General features: G+C 40.5%; 1 protein-coding gene across 2 annotated transcripts in view; it reads right to left on the bottom strand.

The window, feature by feature from the left end:
- Positions 1-925: 925 nt before the first annotated feature.
- Positions 926-9,222, bottom strand: part of nrp2b (neuropilin 2b) — a 75,640-nt gene continuing 67,343 nt past the window's right edge. The window contains exons 16-17 of one of the 2 annotated variants that reach the window (XM_084122662.1): positions 3,784-3,846; positions 926-2,880 (exon numbers count right to left, since the gene is read on the bottom strand). In XM_084122662.1, the coding sequence (XP_083978788.1) occupies positions 2,576-2,880; positions 3,784-3,846 (368 nt within the window). In that variant the 3' untranslated portion in view covers positions 926-2,575. Of the gene's footprint in view, positions 2,881-3,783; positions 3,847-4,119; positions 7,671-9,222 lie in introns of those variants that run through there. The other variant, XM_084122663.1, reaches the window with a different exon arrangement.

The raw sequence follows: 9,222 nt of genomic DNA, 5'->3' as shown, positions 1-9,222 counted from the left end.
CATTCATGTGGTGTGATGCTGTTTCTCTACTTCTCTGTTCATTATTTGCTATGTTTATGTTTAAAGTGAAATACAAGATCACAGCGTTACATTTAATTAGTCATTGAGGGCTGTTATTTTTGAATCTCTGTCCATGTATGGAGGTTATGCGTTTGATTGGATTGTGTGTGGTCTAGTCATAAGGTGCTTTGTGACAAGGTGTTTTGGAGACGTGTCGCTCACCTCTCCTCTGTCTCCGCTCAGCACAGCTGCACAGCGAGGTCAGGCGCTGAATTAAGACTGCAAACAGATTTCAATGGATTGTCTGAGATGAGCTGAACTTAAATGGGACTGAAATGGACTCTAGTGTTTTGAGTTTTTCCTTCAGGATCGATGTGCAATGAAACTCAGTAGAGCTGGAGTAAAGTGAAAAGTGTGTGTAGATAAATATATGATATGATGAAGATGATAGATGCACAGATTGATGAAGCAATGGGTAGATAGACAGAGACAGACAGACAGACGTATAAACAGACAGGCTAATAGACAGATAGACAGCTTGAGATTTGTACATCTATAGATATAGTCAGGCAGACATCACAGATAAACGTATTGATGATAGACAAATAGACAGACAGACAGACATATCGACTGATAGATAGAGAGATAGAGACAGACAGATAAGGACACAGACAGATGGATGGATAGATGGACAGACAGACAGACAGACTTTCAGACAAATAGACAAACAGATAGACAGACAGACAGATAAACTGACAGACAGATAGCTAGATATAGATAGATTGACAGAAATACAGACATATATACAGATATACAGATAGATAGATAGATAGATAGATAGAGATAGAAAGACAGATAAATGGATTGATGATAGACAGACAGACAGATAGACCTCCATTAAAATAAAGTTCACACCAGTCACAAGTATCGTTAATCATACTTTATTAAATAATAATAATAACAATAAAAAAAGAACTTTTTTTCTGTACAAAGTCTACAAACAACAATTTTTGAATGTTCTGACCAGTGCCGGGATCTCCATGTCTTTTGGTGTTGGCCTCCTGTCCCAGACAGACGAGGTAATACTATCACAGCTCTGCAGCAAAGCCAAAACAGGCCAGAGCTCCAAGGCACTTGGAAAAGAGTCAACAGAGTCCAATGAAAACCGAGCTGAATACACACAATCTCTCCCTCCTTCATTGCTCTCTCCACCAACAACTGAACAATCCATGTCTCCGGCTGATTTCCGCACTCCCCAATAAGACAAGGCCTCTCCCCCCCCCCCCACCTGAACCACAAGTCAACAGAACTCCCAGCGTGGCTCTGGGGAGCGAGAGGCCAGTCGAGGTACAATAAAAGAAATGTGCACACATTTCTCCCATGTGCATACTCTGTCTACCGCTCTCTTCACCTCGAGGTGAAACGTTCTGTGAAATTCTCACCCTTCTCCCAGGCTTACACCAAACCTGGTCTTGTTAGCCTTCATTTTCAGCAGCCTAAAATAAACCATGGAGTAAACAGACAGGTGAAATGAAAGAAAGCAAGCGCAAGGCCTGACTCCTCCGAGGCCCCAGTGGCTTTAAACCCAAAGACTGGTGTTTCAAAATGGCTCTCCTCCAAAACAGTTTGCTTAAGGCTCGATTGTTTGTACATGAAAGTGGCTTGGGGATTTTCCAGCTCCTTCACCAAAGTCGCTTTGCCAGCTTGAGTCTTTGTTCCTTCAAGAATAGGGTACAGAGAGTAGGAGAGAACAGAAGATGCTCTCACTCTCTTTCCACTCTCTTAACACTCTTTAGCTCAGTGGATCTGAATCCTTAGCAATCCATAGGTTGCGATAAATTAGTTTGAAATTGTCAGCACAGAGTCTTTAACGCTATGCTTAGAAATCAAACAGTAAAAAGAAAAAGAAAAAAAAAAAAGAAGAAGAAAGGAGAAAAAAAGAGACTCAAAAGACAATCCTAATACTTCAATCTAAAAGGATTTTTTTCTGAATGTAATACAGCATTTTCTTTTCTTGTTCTCTAATGGCCACAACAAAAACATTATGCTACAGACAGATTGAACTTATGTATAAAACATTCATAAGAGGCTTTGACACTTCAAACCGCTTGTAGAAAGTGGCAAAAGACGGGATGGGATGGGAACTTAAGCAAGTCAGCAAAAAGACACGAGTCTAAACTAAAGCAAATGTCCACAATTTTCTAGGCCACAGCGTTCACACAATAGAGGCCAAGATTTCACAAGCGATCTGTCTTCTAGTCCTAGTGCCTGTCTCTCTCTTCTAGCTTCCATTAAGCATTATTAGATTGTATTTTTCTTTACAAATCTATAGCAATATACATTTATTTAAAGTTCTTTTTCATTTTTGAAGGGGTAAAGTCATTAGGTTGATATGTGTTGATCATGTTTCACTCCAGCTGAGCTGTCCACAGGAAGCCTCTACGCTCCCAGTGATCCTTCCACAATCCCGGTCAGAGATCAGCCCTATATTAGCGGCGTGAGGTCCATTCACAGTTTTGGATCAGGCCGGCACCAGTTCACGAGCGGACGGAGCGTCTCTCCGGATCGGCTCCCTTCAGGCCTCAGAACAGCAGCGCTGCTGGTTGATCTTCACCTTGTGCTTGATGCCGTCGTACAGCTCGAAGTTGTAGTTCTCCAGTGTGGTGGTGCTGCGGGATGACAAGCCGTTGTAGGAGCAGGTGCAGTAGAGCAGGAGACCGGCACACACCGCCCCCAGCAGAACGCCCAGGGAACTCATGACGATGATGGTGACCAGGATGGGATCAAGGGTGTACAGCCAGGCGTTGTCTTTCTCGGAGTACCGTGTCACCGGAGGTTCTCGTGAGGGGTTGGGCGTGGTCCAGGCAGGGAAATGGAACCCTGGAAACAGGAATAGAATGTTAATCAGTTAATACATTTCGCAAGTATTATTGTGACCTAGATAGTTTTGGGATAAAAATAAACAGTAAGGGCTGCAATAAATGCAACACATGCCATTCATTGCAAAACATTATTTACTCAGTACTTTTGCCTTGTTTTCCAGTAAAAATATCCAAACATACTTAAAATTAGTTACATTCACTTGAGTAGCGCAATTGTGTTGAATAAGACTTGTTTTCTACAATTCAAAAATTTGGGGTTGGTACTTTTAATGTTTATCTCTTTTGCTCACCAAGGTTGTATTTATTTAATAATAAAACACTAATATTGTGAAATATTATTACAATTTAAAATAACTGTTTTCTATTTGAATATATTTTAAAATGTAATTTATTCCTGTGATGGCAAAGCTGAATTTTCAGCATCATTACTCCAGTCTTCAGTGTCATACATTGTAAAAAAATATTGTTGGTTTAACTTAAAAAAGTAAGTGACCTGGTTACCTTAAAATTTTGAGTTCATTTAAATAAAAATTTTGAGTTAATACAATGAAGGAGATTGGTTTAATCAACAGAAACTCAAAATATTATGTTATCTGAACCACTTTAATTATCTGAGTTGATTTGACAAAAGAAAAGAAAATTTGATAAATCATGATGATCCTTCAGAAATCATTCTAATGAGCTGATTTGCTGCTCAAGAAACATTTTCTTATGTTGAAAGCAGCTGTGCTGCTTAATATTTTTATTCGTACCTGTGATAAAATTTGTAATTTTTTATTGCATTGGCCAGGCATTCACATCCGCATTTGTGTACATACTTTCTGTTTCTGGTTCAAGACACCATTTGTGTTTATTATTAAAATACACCAGTCTATGCTTGAAGGTTGATGAACAGATTTACCTTGACCAGTGCGCTCTCTGCCATTGAATAAACGATTATTTCCAAGGTCTTCAGGTCTTCGCTCTGTTTGGAAGACAAACACAACCAAAATGAAACACCCAATGTCAAATTGAAAAGAGGCTACATGAAAACAAGCTCTTATTCCAAGAAAACAACGTGTGCATTGTTGTTCTATGAGCCAGTAACAGCAGTGCAATGTATGAGCACAAAATGGCCAAAATAAATAGCAAAAACTGTACATTGATGAGCACACAGACTTGGGTACAAACAGCTGCATCGTCTGTTATACAGTACATCATCAAAAACCCATAAAAAAAGAGCACAAACCACTTTAGCTGCAGTTTGTAGAAAAATATCACTTTATTGTAACATTCCATACCACATTTCCAAGACCACGAAATTCAACAGGCTAAAATATACCTCATACTGTATGTATTTAAACAGGCTGAAAATGCTGCGTTGTATAGAGAAAAGAAAAAGCTTATATAGATGGCAGGGTTAAAGCCCCACATTCACAAAGGACAAAAAAGTGCACACAACCACAAACCCATCAGAACTTGATGCAAATTAAGCATAATGTCGACATAATGAACATAAAAAATTCATGTTCAGCAAATACTTCAATAGACCGAACTGATTTAATCAAGTTCAGGATTTGTAGGTGGAATAGTTAACTTGTTTTTAAGCAAACATATAGAGTATACAACCTGGATTTCTTTCTTTTTTTACATTAAAATTAATTTTCTCCAGACGGACACTTTAGACGTCGACGCCTTTTCCTGTCTCCGTCTCTGAGGAGGGGTGAGAGCATATGCTGTTTTGTGCAGGTACTATCAGAGACAGACTCTTGGCATCATATGGGCCCCCTCTGAGTGCTTTTGCTCATTAATATCTTTTGAGAGACGGCAAAAAAAAAAAGAAAAAAAAAAAGAATGCTTACGACAGGCTTAAAATGTAATCTGGTCCATTACCTAATTAGAAATATGAAATGGTTCAAAGAAACCCTCAAAAAAAGCCACAGTAGATTTAAAAACATATTATGATGAGCTGACAGGTCATTTTTAAGCAACTCAAAATAAATAGTAAAGAGAAAAACTGAAAATGAAATTAAATTAATACATTCAGTCTACAAAACAACATACAGAATCACGATTGTTTAGTCTGGGTTAAAAGTTTGATATAAATTCATACATTAATCATACAAGCATATGAAACATCCATGACAGAAAAATGCATCTTGCTCAAAACAAACCAGAACACGTGTCAAATGTAAGGAATCAAACGGTATAATTGCTCAAGACGAGACAAGACAATTTTGACGCTAGTATTGTTACACATTCAATTGGGGCGGGTGGACCACAGAAACTCAGAGAAACGTGTTGCATATCGCAAATTCTGCCTTACATAAGTGAGAGGTTTCACAATATGGCGGCGCAACGGAGACCACATGACTTAAAACTGAACTGAACTGACGTCTCGCAAGCTACCGTGTGTCCCATCTCCCCAGAACACACTCTACTGTATAGAGGATTAGGTGGGAAAAGATGAGACAATGCTCCAACAATGTGCATGCCGGGTCAGGTGGTCTCTCTGGCTGTCTGCAAGGGTCTTTCATGTGCTTTTGTGTTTCAAACAAACCCCTTCAGACCCTGGATTCTGCAGAGAAGGTCTATATTTAAAACAGGCTTTTCTTTGATCTCGCCTTCCATCTCCCCACACATTCTTTCGTGAAGAGTAGATAAACGGGCGAGAAAAGGGCCAGCCTGTCCGTGATGGGGGATTATTTTCACCTATTGCCAGATGGACATAACAAGATATCAGGATTTACTTTCTCCTTTCATCCCAGTTGCTTTAGATGAAACCAAAATCTGACGTGGCTGCCTGACAGATGCTTTCAGTAATAGATGAAGCCTTAGACTCTTTATGTGTAAAGAGGAAAATGTTTTGTTGGGGGAATTTCCATCCTGAGCTCTGATGGCGCCTATTTTTATGTGTTTGTTTGGTGCAGAAGAAAACACTGAACACTATGTACTTGGACAGAACATCTCAGACCATAGCATGTTTTTTTTTGTTTTTTTTTCAGAGGTATACCGCTACGTTTCAAGTAGCACACGAAAGAGATGAAGCGAATACTCGCAGCACACATTTGAAGTGCATTTTAAAACAATCTCCTGCATATATAGCATGTTTTGATGCATTAAAGAAAAAAATCTGTAGCAAGATTGTCATATGCAAATAATGCTAATAAAACAAAATGCTAATTGTTTTTTTTCCCTGTCTGCTGTCTAACTCGACTGATAAAATGGCAAAAGCCATCCAAAAAAAAAAAAAAAAAGATAAGAGGTTGTTTAGTGATTCAGTAAGACATCAGCAGGTGTACTGAGTGACACTATAAAAGGTGGACTTGGAGATGGGCTTCAGCTAACATGCTAACGTGCCAACTCTCTCCCTGAAGCAAAATCAGCTAGCGAAGCACTCCTGCACTGTCTAACATTTGGCAGATTTACAAAGCTCTCCGCTTTTGTTCTTTTACAAGACTATGTGTAATTAAAATCTCTGGGGAACAGCACACAAATACACACACTGCTTTAACGTTAGCTACAAAAATAAAGTCAGTGCATCAGTTAGCTGCATATACACTTAGGTTGATCTCGGCTGAGCATGAATACGAAAGGATTAAATAATGAATGAGAACAGTGATTGGCTTGAACTAGCCCAATGCCACTGAAGCGTCTTAAGGCCAATGTTGTATCAGTCAGTCGGCCAATCAGAGGAATAGGCTGGCTAAGGCGGGGTCATGTGACCTTTGCATATAGGCGGAAAAACATACTGTATCTCTTCAGACGTACTGTAAGTGCCAAAGCCCCAGTGACTTTCAGAAAAGAAGAGTTTATATATAGACACATATTGACAGATACTCAAAATGAACTCTCTGAAAAAGAACAAACATTCTTCAAAATGCTTTTAAGAAGCTTCATTCAATAGTCAAAGAAGGTACCAGGAGTTTTAAAATTCAATACATTACTTGGTACCTAAGCCTTCCACACATATCCTGATTCTCCAGCAAGAACATTTGTCCCAGAGTGTTTGACATTCATGCTTTTGTCTCTTTGAAGCTTCTTGTCAAACTCCTCGAGCCTCAAGTGTTCCTATGTGCACATGAGATGCGGCACACATGCAAGGAAATGTTCGCCGGTTTTCCTTTTTGTTCCGATGCCTCACTCCCGTCGCTGTTCGCAGGCTCTCCTCTGATTTTGGCAATGCTGCCGAGTTCTTTTGACTGTACAATAGGATTGGTCATGAACAGGAGATTAGAGCTTTCATAGTAAGGTTCCCATCCACACACACAGCTAAAGAGTGAAGGGGGAAAGGGGGTCTCTGCCAGTCAGGATTTTGGCTGGATGTCCCTTCGGCACAGCAGATCTCCTCCTTTCCAGCACCAGAGCTCCACAAAAAAGTTGACAACTCTGGTGTTTATATCTGTCCACATCTTCTTCGCATCATCCTTGATTTTAAGTGGCACCAATGCAGGTGTCCCTGTGAAATAGTGGGATGAAGAGATTCGCCGGTGTCGTCTCAGCACTGTGAGCAGGGCTCTTGCTTCTCTAACCTAATAGTTAGCATCGGCTCTACCCCAGGTCTGGCGAGACCCCCGGAACCACCGCCTGCGTACTGTCCCGTGTACGTGCTCTGGTAGGACACAGAGTGCTGGCTCTTCTTGGCCGCCATGTGGTAGCGATGGCAACACAGCACCATGACCAACGTGACGCAGCCCAGGAGGAAAATGGCGCCACCTCCGGCTATTACATAATACCAGTAGGTGGGCATGGGCTGCAGGGACACTGTCGTGTCCACAGTGGGGTCGCTCCAGCCAGGTGAGGCTCCCCCTGGTGGAGAGACACAGAAGAATTGGCTTGGGGTAGAGAGGCATGCAGACTGCATAGCTTCAAGCCATCTTGGATTGTATGTGAATGATTTTGCTCTGATTTGGTGCTGCATACAAACAAAACAAACACAGACACGCAAATGCACATGCACGTCAACGCCTGCCAGCGGCCCCTTCGCAGGGAATCGATAACTTGTTCAGATAGAGTTCTGTCCTTCTAAATCACATTAAGACTGCAGACATGTGTTTCACGGGGTGTGAACAGATGATACATCTCAGATAGTTCACTTAAAATGTGCTGATGCATTGATGAATTGTGCTAATTTCTTATGCAACCGAATGTGAAGGTCATAAAAGCATATTGTGTCATAAAACACCGGCTGATGTCAGCACCTTCTCTCAGCCGTTCTTTTGTAATGCTGTATTTTGTCAATTGTGTGTGTGTGTGTGTGTGTGTGTGTGTGTGTGTGCGTGAGCTCTGTAGTTCTTCTTTCTAGGGGGAAAGTTTTGTTTTCTTGCATGCATGGATCTGTGCCAGCTTCATCTGCCTCAAGCCAAAGTCTTCCATGAACCCAACCCAGCAGTGCATAAAAACTGCTCACCCACCACATGTGTATACACACACACACACACACACACAAACCTCCACCAGTTTCTCTTTCTATTCCCTCCATGTCTTCTTACTCTCGTCTATGCATAAACACGCATGTAATCTAGGAATTTTGACTGCTATGGGAAAATGAATCTACTTACACTGGGAATCATTTCCACTTCAATTAAGAAAAAGGGAGTTAGTTACTAAAGGAATAGGATATTAGAAGGATTGTGTGCTCCACAATTATTTAAAATGGAGTGTATGAATATTATTCCACTGCAGCTGAATTTGATTGACCGCAATCATGCAGCTGTTGGGGAATAAACATATGACATCCATAGCAGAACAGCAGCTCACACACACACACCACCAGAACAATGCTTACACAAGGATAAGGTCTACCATCAACATTAGAGTGCTTTGCTGTTTTCAAAGAACTGGTAGTAAATTCGTAAATGTCACCCCAGAAGAAAATGCTACTGCTCAGATATTGCTCTTTCATTGCTCCGTAGACTGAAATAGTTCTAAAAAAGTTCACAGTGATCATTTCTATCAACTTTGTCTCAGATGTTTCTTAAAAGTCCATAAGGAAAATGATGTGTCTATTTTTAAGTTTTACATTCTGACCTGTGAAGCACCTTGAATAGCCATTTATTTTTTTGTATTTAAGGTGCAAAACAACAAATATTTTCATCATTAGGATTTACTATTATTTACCACTACTACTACTATTATTGAAATGTCAAGGGGTGACATACGAGGGGTAACAGACCAACTGAATCTATAGGCCACATATGATGATGTTTAGCATGATAACGACACCATATACAGTAACGCAGCACATGATGTGAGGCTACAGATGCATGCTGGGATTCAGCCCATGCTCCAAATGTCCGTATGACAATAATGATGGTGAAGACATTAACCATGATGACGGCAATGGTTTGGCATCAAGACA

This window comes from Abramis brama, assembly GCF_963993115.1.
Source record: "Abramis brama genome assembly, chromosome: 8".
In the NCBI taxonomy this organism is placed as follows: Eukaryota; Metazoa; Chordata; class Actinopteri; order Cypriniformes; family Leuciscidae; genus Abramis; species Abramis brama.
Note: the sequence above shows the minus strand (reverse complement) of the source record. Positions and strands in the feature narration are given on the sequence as shown.